Below are 23,545 nucleotides of genomic sequence, written 5' to 3'. Positions count from 1 at the left end.
AAAAAAAGGAAAATTGCTCACCTTCAGGCCATACATGATGAGAAGAAGAGTTTGTTTCTTCATCAGATTTGTAGAAATGTAGCATTGCATCAGTGTCTCAGCAGTGGATCCTCTACAGTGAACGGGTGCCGTCAGAATGAGAGTCCAAACAGCTGAAAAAGACATCAATAATCCACAAGTAATCCACAGTCCATCAGTTAACATCTGGATAAGACAAAAGCTTGTGGATTATTGTGATGTTTTATCAGCTCTTTGACGGCACCCATTCACTCCAGAAGATCTATTACTGAGCAATTGTTGGCAATTGTTGGCATGGTATTTTTGGAATTGACTTATTGTTAATTATTTTTTATGAAATTATTAGTTGTTGTTATTTGTGGTAATTCAGATTGAAAAGTTCATTTGGGATGTTTTCAGTGTGTTCCTGACATCAACTTTAGACTACTTTTTATGTTGGTTTCACAAGTACACTAATGTTTTTATACCGTGTTTCTTTTTTCCGTTCTTTAGTTTTCAGCTTTTTGCTGGTTTAAACTATGTGTTATCATTTTTGTGTTTACTTGATTTTCACGTGAATATTTTGAGTTGCATCTACTGTACGACTGTAATGTAATTTACCCCACTTCTATTACCCAGAAACCCCTCAACCCCGTCGCCTTGACCTTCCCATGAAATTACAAGTTCCCACAGTTCTTCACCTCTCAGTGTTTGTCTCGAGCTGTGTTGATGTCGACGGATGCAACAGAAAAAGTCCAAACCCTGCCAGTTTTAAGTTTGTTTGGAGTCCAAATGCAATCAGATCTTTTCAGTGTACGTGTTTCAGATCCACAATATTACTGATAAACTGAAAAATGAAGGGTCACTGATGGTTCCTTAAAGAACCTTTAACATTCCGTTCCGCTAAAGGTTCTTTAAAATACAAAAAAAAAGTTATTTGGGTAACTAAAAATGTTTCTTCTATGTAATTGCTTTGAAAACCCCCATTTGAAACCTTTGTTTTTAAGAGTTTTTTTTTTTTTTTATGTATCAGTACTTGCACTGTTGTATTAGACATTGAGAGTCATTATTTCGTCTCAATCTGAATTTACCAACTATCCAATCCAGTATTGCACAAGTCAAGCTACTCCTCGTCATTTTCTAGTGATGTTGAGCTCATTTCTGCCGTCGAATGGCCATCAGGTGTGCTTCGTGTAGATGATAGGAGCTACTGGAACACGGAAATGTGGCGAGTTGTTAAAGTCAAGAGAAACGAGTTGATGTGAATGAAAGTGAGATTGATCTACAGACTGTTCAGTTGACTAAACATTGAAAAGACGTTGTTTTACTGGAAAACATTAGACGTGAATCTGTATGTTTGCCCCTCAGTCTTGTTTTCATTCACAACAGTTTAGAAATGGTTTCTTCTCGAACTAAACTCTGTTGGTGATGTTAAGTTATTCCTTGACCGGTTGGTTTAATTTATTTGACCTTTCTTTGGTTGATGATGCTTTTGTGAAGCACCGCTTGTGTTTGCCGTCGTTGTCTGTGTTTGTAAGGTGTTTTCAGCCAAGACTGGCGACATAATCAAAAGGTGGTTAGAGTTCAATTCTACAGGAGTTGATGTGATTTGTACATTAGTTGCGTGTGAGTTCTGTTGGTTTTATATATTTCACAAAGACTAATTATGATCCCAGAAAGGTAATTTCTCCAATTAAACTCAACATGAAACAGTTTGCAACCCTTTTTAATTCAGAAATGTGATTCATTTCAGAGTGCAACTGGATATTTATTGTGAAAAGGATCAGATTGTGTAAATATTTTTTATTAACCAATAACCTGAACAACATGATCTTAAAAGTCGTTTTATGTGTGTGTCAAGTTTTTCAAGTATTACAAGAAATTTGTAATAATGTGAATTGTTAAAGAGTAGGAAGGTGTTCACAGCAAAAATGATTTTATTACTCAGTATTTCTTTCTTGTTTTCCAGTACAGATATCTGGACTTTCATAAATCAAGATACATTTACTAAAAGCAACATGACATAAGATATTGAAGAGTTTATTTGCAAAAAACAGATAAATCCTTTTTTTAGATCATTTTTTTTATAATGTTATTTTTTATTTTTTATTGTTAGAGTTTTTTTGTTGTTTTGATTGAGATTAATTGGATTACACAATGAAAAAACATGATTTCTAAGAATTGTTTAAAATGGAGTTGTTTTTGCAAATTAACTCTTCTATTGTTTTCAAGTCATTTTCTGAAAAAGTGTATCAAAATTAAATGTTTTTGCTTAAAACAAGAACAATTTCTGCAAAAAGAGGTTTCAATTTGAATTAAGTTTATTTTTTTCTGATCCCACTGACAGGTATTTTTCTCATTTTAAGCAAACATTTAATTTTGGTACTTTTTTTAATTTTGGAAAGCAAGACTCATTTTGCTTCTAAAGTTAATCTATCTTAAATACATCTTGAAATTAAGACAAAGTACTCGGTAAGAATCATTTTTTTCCAGTGCATTAAGTTGGTTTTGACGTTATTTTGACTTTAAACAAGCTTTTGGGGGGAAAACCCCAATGTTTTATTGCATATTAAATTTATATCCAATTCAAATGACAAGGAATGACAAGATCCTCCCCAAAAATAATGAAAAAGGGTTGCCTTCACAAGGTTAAGTTCATTAAAAGTGCCTTCTGTGTGTCCACTGGGCCTGAAGTTTGGAGTAGCTTTGCAGCCTCGATTCAAACCGGTTTGGTTAAGTCTTTCTGCTTGCCTCTATATGGGTAAGTTAAGACCAAGATTGGTGACCAAAACCTTTTAAAATGCAAAAACTGTAAACCTAAATCCAGATGTCTCATAAAGCGGTTACTCATGTATTATTTCTGATTAGTTTAGACTCCTGTCCTGAGAATCGTACAATGTGAGTTTCCGATAGTTTATTTTTTAGTTCTTCTTTTTATTTCCCGATGTAATTGGTCTTGATGACGACGAGCCTCTGTAGATGTACAGACTGTTAACGTTCTAGCTGTTTCAGTAGATGAACAGACATGAGATACGGATGGATTGGAAATTTCATGTTTGGCCTTGGTTTTTATTCCCAAGCGTACCTTTTCGGGGTATTTTTGTTTGTGGGGAATAAACTGTGTTTCGGTTTGCTTCTGTTTTTGCCAAATATAAGTAAAAAATGCTGTATTTTCGTACATGGATGAGGTGTTTGGGAAAAGGACGTCGGAGGAATTCTGTGTCTGGGAATCAGCTGGAGGAGACACTGCAGTGAACATGAACGCGTGTCATTGTTGTGTGGATCTGATCTGTCATTAAAACATTCCCCCAGACCTCTCTGAGCCCTTCTGTCCTTTGACCTCTGACCTCTTGAGAAAAACCATTGTCTATATGGTGTTTGGAATGACATACTACTGTATTGCTCTTCTCGCAGCAATATTTATGAAGTATGCACTATGCAGAAAAATGTTTTTAACCACTAGAATATGAAAATCACTTTTACTGTACATTCTGATTGCACTGCAAAAAAAGAAAAGAAAAAAACAAAAAATAAAAAAATAAAAAAAACAATTATTGTTAGAAAACTTTAAATAATTTTATGAAAAGTTATTTTATAATTAAAACAAGAACAAATATTTGCCATTTGGCAGATATTTGTTATTTTAAGCAAAGACTCATTAATTGTGTTCAGTTTCTCAGAAAGCAAGACTTGGTCTCTTCATTTTGCGTCTCAAGTAAATCTATCTTGATTCAAAGATGTTTAGATATTTGTACTGGAAATTAAGACAGAAATGCACTGCATGCAACATTTAATGCCACGACTTCATGAATTTAAGACTTTCTGCTCTGATTTAAGGCCGCGGGGTTAGGGTTAGGGTTAGAATTACAGATATGTGGAAGGGTGAATTAAGACTTTTTAAGACCTGCAGAAACTGCCAAAATCAAGACGTTTTCACACAAAACTGAATTGTGAAAATGCAAAATATATATTTTTTTTTTTTCCCCAAGATGCAACATGCTGAGGTCATGTGACAACAGAGCAGCATACTAGTCTTTGGAGAATTTATCACTGCATACTGTTTCATATTTGAACACAATATACAGTGTAGAGCTGCACAACTCGACAGAAGCGTCCGAACTCAACTAGAGAAGTTCTAGCATTTCATTTAATTCTACTCCAGTCTTTTTTGCAGTGTTTACTTCAGCAGCACAGTATTGAACAATACATATATTGATGCAATTGCATATTTAAATCTACTGACTAATTAGAATGTTCTGCACTGTAAAAGTGATGTTTTTCCTGAGTATTTTAGTAATTTTCCAGTATCGAAAATATTGAAATATTCTTAAATCAAGACACATTTACTTGCGATGCAAAATAAGCAGCCTTGTTTTCTGAGAAACTGATCTAAACTGAGTTTTCAAATGAACCAAGAACAAATATCTGCTAATATTTTTCTGGCCCAATTGGCAGATATTTCTTGACTTTTTTCCCTCTAATCCAAGTAAAAAATAGCCAGAATATCTAATGTCATTTTGCTTCGCAGGTAAATCTATCATGATTTAAGAATGTTTAGATGTTTGTACTTTAAACAAGACAAAAAAATACTGATTAAATCAATCAAATTTTGCGGTCTAGTTTAGTCATGTAGCTCATTTTCTGTCAATGACTTCTTTAAAAGTTTATTTTTCTTTCTTGCTCCCAATTAGATGCTGGGAATTTGGTTATTTTGATTTTCTAATGCAGTCTGAAACAGTACTTATCCTAATGTTTCAATGGTAACGGTTTACAGCAGCACTTTGTGTAATAAAGCACATGCTGAACTAACAGCTCTGATGACAATAACATGAGCATTAATGAGTCTCAGGTCTGATGTTGTGGAATGTCGTTTATTTCGATGACATCACTGAGGAATGTCTGGAATGCCCACAAACACAAAGGATTCATTCAGTTGCTTATTATGACGTCATTAAAAGTAAAGTACACTCTGCTATCATACAAAAATCAACACACCAACTGAGATGAAACTAAAATGAGAGATATTTTTGTCATAAAATTATTACAAGATTATTAAAATTAATAGAAAAATGATTGTTTAATAAAGTACTGCCAGTGAAATACACAGTGGCCTGATGGGTAACGTGGGGATGAGCAGAAACCTGATTGGTTGAATCTCACGAAAACACGTTCGGATCACGTCACCTCAAAAAAAAAAAAAACTAAAAAAACTAAAATGATATTTATTTTGACCTCAAATTCTTGTGTTAAATCTGTATGTTTTTCCATCATTATTCTCAATGATGATCCTTATTAGATTCTCCTTAGATGTTTTTTTATTATTGTAATGCAATTTTTTCTGCATTAAGGTAGTATATAACAAATATTACCAATAATTTACAGTTTGAATAATAAAATTGTTTTCCCTCAAATTCTTGTATTAAATATGAATTTTTTTTGCAATTCTCATTGATTGATTCCTTATTAGATTCTCATTAGATTACTGTAATGCAGCTATTTTTAAAATATAAATCTGCATGAAGCCAATACAACAAATATCACTATAATATAAGAATATTCAAATAATATAATTATGTCAGTTATCCTTATTAGATTCTCATTAGATATGATTACTGTCATGTAATTACTGTTATATTAAGGAAGTACAACAGAAAATGACCAAGATATGTAAATCCTCTACAATTTAAATAGAGTGTTCTTGCATTACAGTAATTTAGATTCTCAGATATGATTACTGTAATAATGCAGCTGCTGGTCCTACATTTTTCTTTAAATCAGAATTATCATCTGTTTATTTCTTTTGAGGTGAAAGATGAGCGGGACACGCTCTTGACAGGTTTCATGCAGATTCACAATATCTTCACAAACATTCATTCACAATATAAATCTCAGAGGATATTCCTGTTCCAGTTTAATAGTGTTACTGTGATTTAAAAGCAATACAAAACATGGACTTCTGCAATCAAACCGATCTAAAAAATATAGTGTCTTTACGAAGAACACACAGTGCATGGATTCCTCACACAATCACAGCGTTAAGAGCAGATCTGTGTTTCTCCCACAGGTGTATAAGGCACTTCCACTTGATAAACAGTCCATTCTGACCTGATCTGTCCTCACAGGAAGCAGCTAATCCGGCTCACAGGCAGGGATACCTGGCCCAGGTGGGCAGCACACCTGTCTCATTGGCGATCCTCCAGTATCGCTCTCGCAGAAGAAACGCTCCGGCTTTGGGCTGCCGCTGCCGAGTAAAGATTCCCTTCTTATTCCCCACCACTCGAATGATACCTGGAGACAGAGAGAGAGTATTGCATGATTTATGATTTATTATAAATGTAGCATTGCACCAATGGATGATCTGCAGTGAATGGGTGCCGTCAGAATGAGAGTCCAAACAGTATACAATATACCTGTGACATGTCAGTTATGCACTGAGGAAAACACAACGTCTCAAATGCATTAAACAGCACAGATATATTCACTGTTTGGTGATCAACCTCATACGTCATGCGCCTTGAGCTGCTTCCGTGTACAACTGTTGGCGCAAGCTAGATTAAAATGATTATTACGTTTTAAATATGGATAATTATCTTACAAAAATGCATCGAGACACCTTTTTTTTTTTATGGATGGGCACTTTTTATTTCACTTCTTTTGGACTAAAGCACTGCAAACACCTGCTGACTGAAATGATAGATCAAAGACAATTTTTAATATAACTCCGACTGGATTTGTGTGAAATCATATACACCTAGGATGCCTCTGGGGTGAGTAAAACAGCCTAATTTAAATTTTTTGGGTGAACTAACCCTTTAAGGGCTGCTTAAGAATGAGCGTGCACATTAAATTATCCTGGCTCATTGAACTTGGATCGAATTAGATTACGTAATCTTAAATTGTCATTTACGGAACCGCTTTTGCCCCAATTGATTTATTAAGTTATTCAAAGTCAGGTTTTGGACATTAATCCCCGTTTTTCTTAGTGTCTTTTATGGAACAGCCCCCAGACCACTTTTTCACTGGAGGAAGTGTTATTATGTGTATTATGGACTTGTTATTTGTATTTATCTTGATGATGTGTTTTTTGCAGCTTTTGTCTTCTCCAGATGTTAACTGCTGGACTGGAGTGATGTGGATACTTGTGGATTATTGTGATGTTTTTATCAGCTGTTTGGACTCTCATTCTGACGGCACTCATTCACTGCAGAGCATCCATTGCTGAGACACTGATGCAATGCTACATTTCTACAGATTTGATGAAGAAACAAAATCATCTACATCTTGGAGGACCTGAGAGTGAGCACAGTTTCATTTCTGCATTAACTACTCCTTTAAACTTCAAAACTATGAGTCTTTATCTATTAATCAGGGCAGAAAATCTGCAAATAAAGTCTGCAGATTCCATACTGGTAACTGAGGATCCGTCTGACATGGTTTCATACTCCTATCTAAAGCATGCATGAGTGAACAGTGTGCTAGTTAATGTGTGCTATGTGTTCCAGATAAACCTGTTCAGAGCAAAGGAAAAGGCTGCGGTCGTTTCCTACTTTGAGACGTCATGAAGTCGGCAAAGTTCCAGATCAGTTCTCCAATCACAAACTCCTTCCTCTTCTGGTCGAACACGTTGTGGTAGTTCTGCAGGACCGTCTTTTGATACTCCTCTGTGAACATCATGGGTGGATCCTGCAGGATGACAAACACATAAAGGTTCACTTCTTCCCACAGCTGTTAACGCTGGGTAAACAAAAAGACTTTAACAGCTGTAAATATTTTTCGCCAACCATACTATTTTTTGCCAACTGTACTTAAAACTACATTACTTGGTTAAAAAATATATTTTACACACACACACACTTTATTGGGTCCAATAATAATTATAATAAATATAGCTACAAGAGTTCAAGCACTTTAAGGTGGCATGCTTTTAGGGTCTAGGCCAACCTGGATGTGTGGCTGACAGTAAAACACATCCAAAATGGAGAATAGGCTCACACACACACACACACACACACACACATTGAAACAAAATGATTAAACTAGCATATTAATACTCAATAAGCATGCTTACAGACACACATATGCAGACATGCACACACATTTTGTTGCAGTCAGATATAGATATTTGAAATAAATGATAGATGACACAATACTTATTGCAAGTCTTCACTTTTTTTAAGAGTATATATATATGTGATTTTCATGGTTCACTGTAATCATAATCTGGCATAACTGTAAAAACAGATATGTCTGTATGAACAAAATGGTAAACTGACTAAATGTGATTTTAAATGTTATAACAGTGATTTTATAATGTCTAAGCATGAATCCATAAGCAAACCTGTGAACAGTACTGTTTTAGTGCGTTTAATAAGCCTATTAGTGGTCTTCCGCTGCCATCTAGTGGGTATAATTGCAATTTCTCATTCAACACTGTGTTTTTAACCTTTATAACTATTATAGTGTTATTTTTAGCCCAAACGCTCTTAAATTTTGCATGCTTGTTAAGAATGAAATTATGTATCATTTTAAAAGTTGTAGGCTTTCTTTTAGGATTTATAGGCCTTTGGGTACACTATGTAAAGAACATATTATAAAATAACCGGGTTATAGTTGTCCAAATGCAAATGTTCAACATTTTTTTTTGATTATTGTTGTAGTGGGGATACTGACAGAATAGTACTGAACTGATTTTATTTAGGACTAGTTCACAAAAGTCATTTTTTTAAATAATCTCAAATACTTAAAGAACAGTTTGATTGACAGCAGTGGCTGTCAATGATGATGAGTGGATGACTGGATGATGAAATAAAATGATTAGTTATCACGCTGTGTAAGCCGGGCACGGCGTCCGCTCCGTACTCGCTCTGGATGATGGGTTTCTGGTATTTGCCGTACCAGTTATCAAACTGGGTGTTGAGCTGAAGACCGATGAGCTCTGTGTGACCCGGGTCTTGATACCACGAGAAATAGCTGTTCACGCAGATAACGTCCACGTACGGAGCCTGACGAGCAGAACACAGTGAATCAGCAAACACTCCCTCTCCTCTCCTGTTCATACAGCTCACTTATCAAAACTAAATCCATCTGTTCATATGCACAAAGATAAGCCAGTTAAACATTCTATTTAAAACATTTAGAAACCTGAAAGGTATAAATATTCTTGACAAAAGATTCCTTATTTAAAAGATTTGCATAATTTAAAAAAAACAAACACAACAAAAAAAAAAAAAAAATATATATATATATATATATATATATATCTATATATATATATATATATATATATATATAAATATAAATTATATAGATGTATATTATATATCTATATTAATGCAATCTCTATCTATATCTATCTATCTGTGAATATATATTCCTCCAAATATACACAAAAAAATCACTGTAGAAGCAATTTCACTCAGAAATTGCTATTAAATTTCACAAATAATTACAAAAAAAGGCAAGTAACACATTGAATTGTTAAACAATGAAATTTAGATGAAAGACCAATAACTAATGTATTAATAATAAATATCTAAATATATAAAAAATCTAAATATTCTTGACAAAAGACACCTAATTTAAAAGATTTGCATAATATATCAAAATTTTAATGACTAAATAAATAAATAAATATACAGTATATATACAAATATGATATAGATCTATATTATGTATCAATGTTCTATTTATCTATCTATGATATACGTACCTCCAAATATACACTAAAAAACTGTTGTAGAAGGAATTTTCACTCAGAAATTGCTAGTAAATTTCACAAATAATTACAAAAAAGGCAAGTAACATGAAATTTAGAAGATGAAAGACAAATAACAAATGTTTTAATAATAAATATCTATATATGCATAAAATATAAGTATCCTTATGACAAAAGTTTGCATAATGTTTAAACAATTTACAAGTTTTTATTTTGAAACAAACTTTGAAAAATGTATATTTTTTTATTTTACAGTATAGTGCAGACGTTTAGATAAACAGCTGGTGTTTTTAAGTAAAGGGGAATCTTTTCAGCATAAAGTCAGAGATTTATTCATAAGATTTGTTAATATAAAACAATTTCTTATTTCAACGAAGTCAGTCTGTACAGGTCTGTGAAGGTAAATGTTTTTATATGTTAGAGAGTGAAGTGTGCGAGGGAACACAGTTCAGGGGAGCAATCTAGAGTAAATTTACAGAATGACTGACTGTGTTTGAATGACGCAGATCTACTGTAGACCAACTCAACTCATGATTGTGAGAAACATAAGATAAGAACTGTTCAAACAGCTGGAATAAAAAGGGAAGTCGATGCAAGGTTGTGAAATGGTTACTTCACAGTAAAATACATGTATAAAATGTAAAAAGAGATGTCTCACCCCTAGATCTCTGGCATAGTTGCTGGCTGTGATGTATGTGACCGGCCGAGAGGAATCCAGAGATCTCGTATGAGACACCAGTTCCCTTCAGAAAAATATCATTTAAGATGGAAAGTTTTTAAAAAATGTACGTATTCCCAGTTGAAAAACAAGTTTCAGACACTTTTTGCCTGAAAATGCTGACTTTGCTCATCATTTATAATTACTGCCAAAGGATGTTTTTATTATTTTAAAAAATTATAACATTTACAGACACCACAAGTAATTTCTGGCTGATTAAATATGAATTTTCATTGATTTCCCAGACGTTTATTTAAATGTTAACTTATTTACATTTTTAATTGTTACTAAGTTCTAACTATTTTATTCACTGTATTTTAATTTATTTTAATATAAACTATACTTTAATATTGTATTCATTAATTTATTTTTAATAAAATAAATAAAAAATAAATAATCTGACTACAAAATGACTACTGCTACTACAATTCAAATGAAATCTGAAAATGCATATAATAAAAGCTAACAAAAATATTAATAATTGCTATACCAGTATACAAATAATACTAAAAACACAACTATATAATGTAAGTCAATGGCAAATAAGTCAAGCCTAGTATGTACTGACACAAGAAAAAGGTCTTTTCAACTATTTAAGATTTTCAACTATTATTACTGTTTTTTAATTTAATAATTATTCATTTAATTGAATTGTATTATTTAACTCGTTTAATTTAATTTGTATTCATTACTGTATTTTACAGGCCTGGAAACCACAATTTTAACATTTCCAGGTTTTCCATAATCACTGGAAAGGGAACAACAGGAGGTCAGCGTTTAACCCGTCTTCTCCTCCTCTAGGTGTGAACATGCCATGTTCTGCACCACTGAAGCACTAAAGGAGTCTTTATCATTCAGTTTGACTCACTTGAAGTAGAATCCGGCGGGCGGCATTTCTGACGCCGGCTCATTGGCCACAGACCACATGACCACAGACGGGTGGTTTTTATCACGCCGGACCAGCTCCTCCATGACGGTCAGGTGATGAGCCAGAGAAACGTTCCCGAAACTGCGTCTGAGGGCCACATACACACATACACACACACACACACACACACACTGATTATCTGGATCTAGATATGACAATAAAACCGCCTCAGACCAAAACACTTTCAATAGCTTGAGATTACAAATTAATCCGTGTAATAATAAATACTGATAATTTATTCTTAACTGAAGTTAAATGCTAGATTTACCAATAGTTACATTAAATATTTGACATGACAGTCGCATCTGACAGAGTCGACACGTATTAAGAGATTCTGACACATATTGATAGGAAATGAAAGACACCAAAGTGTAGATGGATATCTCTGAACATACCTCAGTAAATAAATAAAATTGTATTTTTTAAGGTCTAAAAAGCATGTTTTGTACCATATTTAAATAATAAAATTATTAAAATTATTATGGAAATAAAAATAAATTAAAGCTATATATAAACTATTTGAAATCTTTAACAAATATGTATGTGCACTTTAAACAATTACTAAAAACAAAATGAAAATAAAAATAAATTTGAAATATATATATGAAAATATTGAAAAATATTAAGAAAAAAAAAGAAATTTTTTTATATTAAAAAATAACTAAAAAAATAGTAGTGATGTGATGTATTTTTTTTTTATTTTATTAATAATGAATAATATGGAAAAATGGAAAAAATACATTAACAATATATAAATATAAATATTAAAAATAATACGAAATCAACTGAAATATGAAAAAATAATAAAATTACTCATAAAATATATATAAACTAACAAAAATACGAAATCAACTGAAATATGAAAAAAATCGCTAAAATTAATTGCTAAACTTAAACTGCCGTAAAATTAATAAAGTTACTTATAAATTTTGTATATTGGTATAATAGAATATATATATTGCTAAAATTAAATTTGTATCAAGAAACAGTGACCAGGTTTTAGAAAACAGCACTCTACAGAAACAGCACTGGTAAAGGTTTTAAATGATATTTTATGAACTGCTGACTCTGTCAAGTCTGCGGTGCTAGTGCAGTGTTTAACACAGTTGACCATGCAGTTCTCATTTCACGACTGGAGTATAGTGCAGGCATTCGGGGAAATGCTCTTAAATGGTTTCAGTCTTATCTTTATAACAGAAGCTTTTCTGTTAATATTAGATTATTCACGACAGGAGCTGCTCCTCTTACTTGCGGCGTCCCGCAAGGCTCTATCCTTGCTCAAATTTTGTTTTCACCGTATATGCTTCGTCTGGGGTCAATTTTTACGAAACACAATATTTATTTTTATTGTTATGCGGACGATACGCATATTTATCTGCCCCTGGAATCTGATAAGAGGGGCATGGATACTCTGTTGGCTTGTCTTGCTGACGTGAAGGCTTGGATGTCCGTAATTTTTCTTCATCTCAATGAAAACAAAAATGAGATTATAATTTTTGAATCCTCAGAAGCCTTTAGCTCCTCTTGTTTAGATTTTGGTCCACTGTCTCCATTTGTCAAACCATTAGTGAAGAATTTGGGTGTGTTTTTTATTAGCTCTCTCAAATCTGACAAACAAATTAGTTCTTCGGTTAAAACCGCAGAATCCTAGCCGAGGTAAAACCATTTCTTTCTTTTAAGGATTTGGAAAAAGTGATCCATGCCTTCATCTCAACAAGATTAGACTACTGTAACTCCCTTTATATGGGCATTAATCAGTCCTCTCTGGCCCGTCTTCCACGTCTTACAGGTGTTCGAAAACAAGAACATATTACTCCAGTTTTAATTTCCTTGCACTGGCTCCCAGTCTGTTTTAGAATTGATTTTAAAGTGCTGCTACTGGTCTTTAAGTGTTTTAATGGTCAAGCACCTGGGTATTTGTCTGATTTAGTCTCCATTTACAATCCAGCTAGATCTCTGAGGTCACCTTGGTCAACAGTTGTTGTTTTTAATGGTGCTATATAAATAGAGTTGACATTGACCTGTCAAACAAATCTTGTCAGGCATGGATTCGTCTCCTACAGGATTGTAACCTTGACATCATTTCAGACGGACATAATATTCATAAAGGGATGAAACGGGACACTAGACACTGTGTTTCTGTGCCACACTTGGGTTAAAGCCCTCAATAAAGGCTCAGCTGCTCGTGTTTGTTGGGACGGCGTCTCACATGTCTTTGATTCCCACTCCAGGACACTCGTCTATGATGACGATGCCGTGCCGGTCGGCCATCTGCAGGATCTCCTCGGCGTAGGGATAGTGACTGGTGCGGAACGAGTTCGCTCCCATCCACTTCATCAGGTTAAAGTCCTTCACCACCACAGGCCAGTCGAAGCCTTTCCCTCGGATCTGCGACACAAACCGCGGGGTTCAGTGAGATCTGAAACCGAGTGTTTTACTTTCATAGCGGCTGCGTGAGGATCAGTTTGTGTCTGTGAACTCCGAGCAAACATCAGCTATACTAAGAGAAGTACAGGAGGATGCGGTTGTGTGGTAGAGCGGTCCAGTTAATAGCTGATAACAGCTGCTTTTACCACAATCACACTCTTAAAGCCATAGTTTCAACATTCTTTCAGCATTTACTCTGTAATCTTGTTGTTTCAAACCCGTATGACTTTCTTCTGTAGCAGAATGTTAAAGGGGTCAGTGGATGCTACATGCACTTTTGTGGTGTTTGAACATAAATGTGTGTTGGCAGTGTGTGTACACAACCACCCTATAATGATAAAAATCCACCAAGTGCTTTTTTTTAATCCCCAAGAATAATGATCAGAGAAAGGCTCGACACCCCACGGAAGAGAGGGGCGGGGCGAGCAGAGCTCATTAACATTTAAAGGGACATGCACCAAAACGGGTCACTGTGAACAGAGCTGTTTTTGACTTTTACACTACCTTTGAGAAATTTTAACCAAAGTATGCTTTATACTTTTCATTAAGACCCTAAAGAATAGAAAATGGGCATCCCTTTGACACTGAACTTAATGATAAAATAAAAGGTGACGATGTGCGAAAAACATAAAACATAACCAAAACTAAAATTAAAATAAATAGAAGCTGGAAATGCTTAAAATAAAAGCTCAAATTATTAATAAATATAAAAGACAGAATTAGAAAAAAAAGTAAGTTCTAAAATTAATATAACTAAATCAAAAATAATATAAATTAAAATAAAATAAAAAAGAATAAAAATGACAAAAGCACCTAACAAAATGACCAAAACTTATAATATATAATAAACTTCTAATACATCATATAAAAGCTCAAAATATTATTATTAATAATAATAATAATAATAAAGCAAATCATGAGCATGTTCATTCTTTTTTTTTTGCCTTCTAATCAGAATTAGAATAAATTTAAATTAATAATTACCCTTGTCAACTAACAGAAATAAAATAAGTTTAAGTACTAAAATTACTGAAATTAAAATAAATTAAAGATTAATTAAAATGCAAAAAAAAAAAAAAAATAGAAAGGACAAAAAGCAACAGTTACTAAAACAGAAACTAAAATTAAAAGGAAAAGTGATAACATTAAATAAATGCTCAAAATATTAATAATAATAGCAATAATAATAAAAGAAATCCTTGTTAAGGTTAATTATTTTTTTTATAATTGTGGTTGTAATTTGTATAAGTTAATTAATTTTTTTGTTTGTGTAATTGTAATTAGAACAAATTAGAAATTTTTCCTTGGCAACTAACTGAAATAAGTTATAAACAAAAAAATATAATATAAAAGAAAAGATTATGTGTGTATTCCACACCAAGAGCCACACGCAGTTTCTGATCGAGATTTCAGAGCTCTGATTATTGATTTTCAGTGCATGAGTTTCAGTCTGCTCCGCAAGCAAAGCGATCGTATGATTTCAGACGACGCTGAATATAACGCATGATCTTATGAACTACGTTATGAACTACTTTATGATGTCTTTTTCCTCATTTTCCGGAGCTTGAAAGCATCCAAACCTCAATTACTTGGAAAAGAGCAGCTTAAACGTTAAACTTTTGCATTTTACAGAAGAAAGAAAGTCACAGAGGTTTTGAACTGATGTGAGGGTGAGTAGTATCCGTCAGTCAGTGGTCGTGTTTGGTTTGCTGCCCTCTTGGTGTCACTCACGTCTGCGGTCCCTCGTGTTTTGTTGACCCCGATTTGAAGACGAACGGTCGGCGTTTGTTTGGATGGGGAGGAAGAGAAACCTGAGGTGTGCTGGTGACATTTAACGGGACCAATTCCCACATGAAGAGGGTAAACGATGCACAGTCTGTCCCTGTCTTCGCTGTACGCCTGAATCTACACAAACCGAGATCAGACAGGTTTTCATGGGTTTTGTTACCTAGCATCCGCAATCAACAAGACAATATTCCATCTCCACATACAGTATTTTAAAGTGAAAATGTTAATGCATGAAATCGCCATGCAGAAACATCTGGTTACTATTTTGATTAATGCTGCAAAATAAGCAATATACGGGCGAAACTATAATACATATTACAAAAAAACATAGTCAATTTGAAATAAACATTAACTTTTAACGTTTCATGCCTCATTGTGTTCTCCGTAACATAACTAAAAACGCAAAAAAAATTACTACAAATTGATATAGACACTAACTATCCTAGACATCATAAAGAAAAAACTATATTTCATAAAAATGAATAAAAACTATACAAAAATTTGAAAAATAAAACTAATTCAGTTGGTGTACAATACAACCGTATAATCAGTTTCCTCAGTGATATTAAACTAAACACTGGTTTCACGGAAATTAACTTTCCAATTTTTCCTTTAGTTTCCAAGTGATTTATTTAACTAGAATTTTAAAGTTTCAACCAGGGAGTAATATAGTTATTTAGAAGGTCTTACATTTATCCAGTTGCTTAACATTTTTGTTATTTGAAATAAAAATAAACAGTAACTGAAATAACATCAAATAAAAATCATCACACTTATGTTTTCGCAAGGACCCAACATTTCTCATTTTTCATTTAGGTTACCTTTATGTATTAAATAATTGACCAGATAATAATACATAAAAGTTATCTAAATAAACTAATATAATAAAAGAATATAAATAAAAAACTAGATTCAAAAAACGAAACATACTAAAAAAAAACATTTAGATTTTTTTTTTAAACTAATTCAAGTATTAATAAAAACTATAATAGTCTCTTGGATAGTTAAACACTGGTGTATGAATATGAGTCACAAAAAGTAAATCTCTAAACTTGGTAACCACTTGTACAGTAAGGGTTAATTTATGAACCGTTACAGAGCAATATTGTCACGTTACACTATATAAGCATTTACCTGTACCTATGGACGCTGTGCCCTCCAATGGCGTAAAGGTAAGCTGGGTTTTCGTGACATCAGAGTCACGGCCACCACAGGTTACAAGTCTGTAGACGTATTGAGGACTCCTATGGAACCCGTCTTCCGAAGCCACACACCTGCCGATCTTGAAGCCGAGAGCGTGACTTTCACAGCGGCTTTAGAGCTGCCCACAAACAGCACCCGTTTTAAAAAAATGACCAAGCTAAACACAGGATCGGGATAAGAGAGACTAATATCACTCCACATTTATAAAGGGAGCATCTGTACGCCTAAAGTAATCGTAAAAAATAATGTCCTTCTCCGCAAAGTAAAATACTAGAACCAGTCAGAAGAACAATGCAAATATTAATCATTAAATGCAATATCTAAACATGCATTTCATATAGACAAGAAGTAGGTGGACTATTTTGACACAGCCTTCAATAGCAATAAAACACAATACAATACCTTTACTGTTGTTAAACCGAATTAAAATTCCTCTTGGAGAAAATCCAGCAATAAAAGAAAGATGCTAAAAAAGAACACAGTTACAACAACATAACTTATGTAACATTTTTCTGATCGTAAACATTTAGTACCTTTCGTAATACAAACACATATATAGGATTTTTATCCTATGAAAAACAAAACAAACAAAGCCCTAAGCCTGTAAAAAAAAAATTAAGTATTATGGATTGGATTATTGGCGTATGTTTATAATACAAGTACTGTTTCCAGTCTTTGCAAATTGCCGCGGTGATTTTAATGTGTTTCGTTTATTAATTTGGTGAAATTGACCAGCATTTTCAGAGTTAAAAATACCAATTTTGTGTACTAGGAAAGTTTATGAAGCAACACACACACACACACAAAAAATATATAATTATATACAAATATATATTTGTTTATATTACATACAAAAAAAAAACTTTGAAGGAAGGTCAGTTCACTCAGCAACTGTTGAACTGTCTCATAAATGTTATTTCTGAATAATTCAGGTTTCTATGAAAATTGCAATCAAGTTACAATTGTCCAAGCCTGCTGTTTTGTTAAAAGTAAGGTGCATAGTGACACATTTCGTGGGTGCTCACCGATGTTATCAGAGAACGTGGTCTCCACTGTGATGTCATCAATGTGCGTCTTCGGTGTGGTGTAGAGCAGGACTGGTCGGTGTATTCCAGCGTAGTTGAAGAAATCAAAGTTAGTGTTCTGAACGAAGTAGCCAGCGGGGTATCTGAGAGGAAAAGAAGACACGTCCAGGACAGGAGATCATGTGCCTTTTAATAATCTACTGGTCATAGCCTTTAATACGATTATCCACTGAGTTAATATGGTGCTGCAAGGGACTGCGAGGGGAATCTGTGCAAATGATGAGAGAAAAACGTGTTTAAAAATGATAATAATGATAATAATAAAATATATAGGTTTACATTAGTACACAAACAAATTGGATTGAAATAAATACAGAAAAATTTGCTTAAAATAAGAAAATATATAAGTAAATAAAGAATACATCTAACAGTAGAGTGCTATAATCAGTAGCCCAAAGTGTAATAATCAAAATAAATATTTTCCAAATAATATTTAGACATATTTATAATAGGGTTTGTGTCGATACAGCACAGTAATCACTGTTAGCACCTGCTTGGTGACAATTTATTGATACGAGGATGCAAAGTATCAATATTTTATTATTTAAATTGCAAATATGAAAATATTAATCTTTAGGTACTGAATAATAAAATCATTTGCATACAACATTTTTTGACTGTTTGTCATTCTATGGACAGATTTCATTTAGGGATGTTCTGCAAAAATGTAATAAATCACAATACGTCATACTCAGCCTTATCTTAACATGTTTATAATTGCAATAATATCTCATTGTGATCATATTTATTCATTAGGCCTCTCACACTTAATTTATAAATATTTACAGTAAAAGTGTATTATTTTTTTTTTATAATGAAATAATAAAATAAAAAATTTTGGGTTACACTTTCTCTTAAGGTGTCGCTGTTACGGTGTAATTATACATTCAAGTACTGAGTAATAACTATATTTAATTACTATATGGTTAATGTTAGGATTAGGGTTACTTGCATGTAATTATGCATAATTTACTGTTGTTATAATTGTAAGTACATGTAACGTGTAACAAGGAGACCTAAAATAAAGTGTTACCAAAATATAATAAATATTAATAAAATGAATAAAATAATAAACAAACAATAAGTAAAAAAAAAAAGGATTAAAAGTAAATAAATAAATAATACACAGTACAATTAATTTAAATATTTTTTGAGTAATATTTAGACATTTATAATATATCTTATTACACAGTATGCATTAAATTTTAGGATGGGTTTCCTCGCAGGAGAATGATGATATTTGGGGGACTGTAGCATTTAAAGTATTGAAATGTTTAGTGATTTTAGGGCACTATGTGAACACACGGATGACGTCTGACCTGCTGCGATCGGTCATGTACTGGATGGTTCCCGGTGGAAGCGCCTCAAGAGTTAAAGTGTTGTTGACAGCTTATGGTGATCCAACACTGATTGCTCGTGCCTGAAAAAAAGCACGCCCACTGATATCCGTGTCCGCCTCAAACGGGAGATGGCCGCCCACGTGCTCGGTGACCTTGGTTCAGTTAATGAGATGCGGGAAGGGCACAGATCATGTGATTGTGATTTGTCTTGTGTTGAGTAAAAGAATATGATTTCCACAGACTTACAAGCACTGAGTAATAGTGAGTGACCCCGTTCACCCACTGAGAGACGGTTCCTAAGTCCTGGATCCAGCTGGCGCCCGGCACCCCATACGTCCTTCTCATACCACACCCAGCCAATGAAATCCCGATTTAAAGCGTCTTGCGGTGATGTCATTGTAGCTGGACGACACCCGGCGTAAACCGGCATGTCAATAACAGGCCCGGTCTGGAATAAAAACCACACAATCACAACCTAAGAACACACTTAAAATGCATGGCATATATGCAACATTATGCAATTATATAAGTTGGCTGACCTTGACAATTGTCCTCTAATTAAAGTACTTACCGTTTCTGGGAAAATACAACATTTTTATTTTCTGATTACAGCATTTGGTACTCTTCTTAATAAAGAGGATGTTACAGAATCAAGAAAACCTACAAAACAAAACACATATTGCAGTGAGTTTATGGTGCAAAAAGAGCAACTGACAAGGGAATTCTGCTTAAATAAATAATAATAAAAGGATTATGCTTAAATAATAAGCTGCTAGATTAAAATAACTAGGTAATTGTAATTAAAAGTAATTTAAATAATAATAATAAATTGTCTTAATAATATGGTATGTAATCGTAACAGTACAGAATTATAGTAAGTAGAAAACAAATGTAATGTACTACAGTAGTATTATTGGAGTGATGGGAGTCCATGGGAATTATTACAGAAAACCAGTGTAAAACATAAAATAAAAAATAAGACACTAGATTAAATTTAATTAATTTAATTAACATAAAATGTAAAAATAATAATAATATGATACACAATCATAATAATACTCACAATATATATATATATATATATATATATATATATATATATATATATATACATATATATATATATATATATATATAAATCAAATGTAATAAAGGTAGCATTATGGAGTGCCTAGGTTCGTGGAAAAATATTAGAGAAAAACTGTAAAAAAAAAAAAAAATAATTATATATATATATATATATATATATATACATATATATATATATATATATATATATACATATATTTATATATATATACATACATATAATTAAATAAATGAATAAATAAGGTACAAGAATAACTAAATTTGACAAATATTTTTTAAATAATTTAATAAAAAAAAATTTAAACAAGTAAATAAATAATATGGTATATATATATACATATACAAATAACAAATATAAAACATAAAATAAAAAAATAATATATGTAGAAATAATTAAATTCAAAATTATACATAAAATAATAAAATAAACATAAAATCTTAATTAAAAATAAATACAAAATTAAAAAAAATAACTTAATTAAAAAATAAACACTCTATATAAAAAAAAAAAAAAATAATCAAAATAAAATAAATGAATAAAAAAATTATTATAAAACAATTCCTAATACATTCTTGTAAAACAAAAAATAACATAAAAACATATATACTAAATAAATAAAACAAATCTAAACAAACCTAAAAAACATAATTTAAAAATATCAATAATAAAAAAAAATAACATAAAAAAAACAAAATCCTAACAAAAAAATAAAATATAAATTATTATAAATTAACAAATATAATAAATAAAATAAAACAACATATAATAAACAAACAAAGCAAACTATTCATTATAAAAATATAAAAATATATGTAAAATAATAAAATTATAAAAAAAAAATAAAATAAAAATAAAAATGAAAACACAAAATACGTATCAAAAAAAAAATATTTCAATAATACTAACCAAAAAATAAAACTAAATAAAAAATTATAAAAAAATCAATCAATAAACATAACTAACATATATATATAAATAAAAAAAAATTTAGTAACACAAACACATATACTAATAAAAATTTAACACATTCCAAAATAAGCGGCCAAAAGTAGGCATACAAGCCGCTCGCCTATAGTATAAATATATAAATAAATATAATATACAAAATAACGGTCAAAATAAATACACTGAAGCATTAATAAAACATAATAAAAAAAAAAATAACAATTATATTCCGTACATATACATAAATTGAACTCATGATAAAATCACAAAAAAAAATTAATAATAACGTGCATAAACATGTCTAACTAAAATTATTTTGGATTGCACACTCAATCTGTTTTTTGGTCAAATTAAGGCTCACGTCATGACCAACTGCAAATGTTTTGAATCATGTTGTTGGGGTCACGTTTTATAGTAAGAATATATATATAAATAACATTAAAATGCTAAAAAAAAAAAGCTAAAAAAATTAAGTAAAAAACAATCTAAATACTATGGATTTTTTCTTCTTCTAACAGCAGACAGTGGTCGCAATACTAAACACTGTTATTCTTACAAAAAAAGAAAGAAAGCTTAAAAGGTAAGAAAACTTTTATTTTTATCGTTGATTTATTTATTGGATTTGAATATTATAATTAATTAATTTTTGTTGACCCTGTCTGTATGTGTAATTCTTTAAAATAAGTCCTCAAAAAAAAAAAAAAAAGTCAACACAAAAAAAAAAAAAAAGAAAAAAAAAACATCATATATAATGCGATGATTGTAAATCATATTATAAATTATTTTTTACCAGCATTTTATTTAAAACATTAACATACACAAAATTAAAAACTAAAACACAATAACTATAAATATAAAAAAATAATATAAAATATTAACAAAAAAAAATTACAAATCAAAAAAATAATATTTTTAATACTATTAAAAATACTTTTTAAAAAAATGTATATATAAAAGACGAAAGTGCAGGTTCGTTTTAACCACGAGGGGGGAAAAAACATATCACTCAAGATTCCTTCACTCTCAAACAGTTCACCTGCCAAGCATCTATATGATATATTTGCATATTGCACCTAAAAAAAAAAAAAAAAAAACCTTGCAAACAATAATTGCATTCACATTGGACCAAGAACACACAAATGCAGAGATGGGACTTATGTCTTCGTTTCAGAGGTCCACACATTCACTGATACAGTATAAACTGTTTACAGTACAGACAGATCAGATCATGTTCATGAGAATGTTTCTAACAGAGATGCAGTGTAAAAAGAACCATGAAGTGCCTTGAGGATGTTTTAAGCAACTTGACAAGCTGTTCTTCAATCAGGATGTTAGCTGGGTTTTGATCTCCTGTGAAGTGGACAATTATATTTGTCAAAAGTATGATTTATTTCAGATACATTCTGTTTAAATTTCCCTTTGTCTTCTTTGGCTTTTATTTGAGGCCCCCCCCATAGTCTATCAGAGGAACCTCACATCTTCTGAAATCCGAAAACCTTAAAAGAGCCCCTCATGTCATGGCAAATCCGCATTAATTTCCTGTGTGTTTTTTCCCCGCAGCACCTGTAAAACAGCTTGGGGTTTTCTGGGGGTCCCCCCTCATTATGGACTGACTCAAAGGGGTCCTTTCAAAACCATATACAACACTAGTCCCAAATTCTGTTGCTTCTTAAAAAACACTTTAAGCTTTTTGTTTTGGGGGTTTATGGTATTAAGTGCTTTTGGGTTAGGGGTATGAATGATTTTATGGACTGCATACCCCAGAAGCTTTTTTTGCATATTTTTTAAATTTTTTTTTAAATGCACTTTCTTCGATAATTTGCTTGTATCTACATTCAGATTTTCTTCTTTTCACTTCGATTTGTCAAGTTTTGGCCTTTTCTCTTTAAATTTGATTTAAAAAAAAATAAAAAGTTTAACAGTAAAAGTTTTTTACCTTTTATGTCAGAAACTATTTTAATTTGTCATGTAATACAGAATATATTTGTCATGTGCAGAACTTAGGACAGAAGACATCATTCAGAGGTTCTCCGCATAAACACTGTGTAATTAAAATAGCATTAGAGCACATTTATTTGATAGCCAAAGGGTGAAACAGGGTTAGGGGGTACAACCAGGATTTAGGAGTATTCTCAGATCTTCACCCCCACTGCCTTCTGCTGTTATTAAATCTACGTAACCATCTAAGTGCTTGAAACACTCATTTTTGCCTTTCAGGCAGGCCTTACTTTGTGACCCAGTTTCTGTGTGGAAAACTTGGACTGAAGTTGTTTGTGAAGTTCTGAACATCAAGCTTTAGCCTAAAAAAT

At 32.0% G+C, this 23,545-nt stretch overlaps 1 protein-coding gene across 1 annotated transcript in view; it reads right to left on the bottom strand.

Moving 5' to 3' along the window:
* Positions 1-4,849: 4,849 nt before the first annotated feature.
* The window catches only part of LOC109081528 (beta-glucuronidase-like), a 29,907-nt gene continuing 11,211 nt past the window's right edge, over positions 4,850-23,545 (bottom strand). Inside the window, exons 2-11 of the mRNA XM_042723479.1 lie at positions 19,485-19,649; positions 19,181-19,251; positions 17,737-17,944; positions 15,517-15,690; positions 13,568-13,767; positions 11,299-11,445; positions 10,371-10,455; positions 8,823-8,999; positions 7,545-7,680; positions 4,850-6,285 (exon numbers count right to left, since the gene is read on the bottom strand). Of these exons, the coding sequence (XP_042579413.1) occupies positions 6,137-6,285; positions 7,545-7,680; positions 8,823-8,999; positions 10,371-10,455; positions 11,299-11,445; positions 13,568-13,767; positions 15,517-15,690; positions 17,737-17,944; positions 19,181-19,251; positions 19,485-19,649 (1,512 nt within the window). The 3' untranslated portion in view covers positions 4,850-6,136. The remainder of the gene's footprint in view (positions 6,286-7,544; positions 7,681-8,822; positions 9,000-10,370; positions 10,456-11,298; positions 11,446-13,567; positions 13,768-15,516; positions 15,691-17,736; positions 17,945-19,180; positions 19,252-19,484; positions 19,650-23,545) is intronic.

The sequence above is a fragment of the Cyprinus carpio genome, chromosome B5, assembly GCF_018340385.1.
Source record: "Cyprinus carpio isolate SPL01 chromosome B5, ASM1834038v1, whole genome shotgun sequence".
Taxonomy (NCBI): Eukaryota; Metazoa; Chordata; class Actinopteri; order Cypriniformes; family Cyprinidae; genus Cyprinus; species Cyprinus carpio.
Note: the sequence above shows the minus strand (reverse complement) of the source record. Positions and strands in the feature narration are given on the sequence as shown.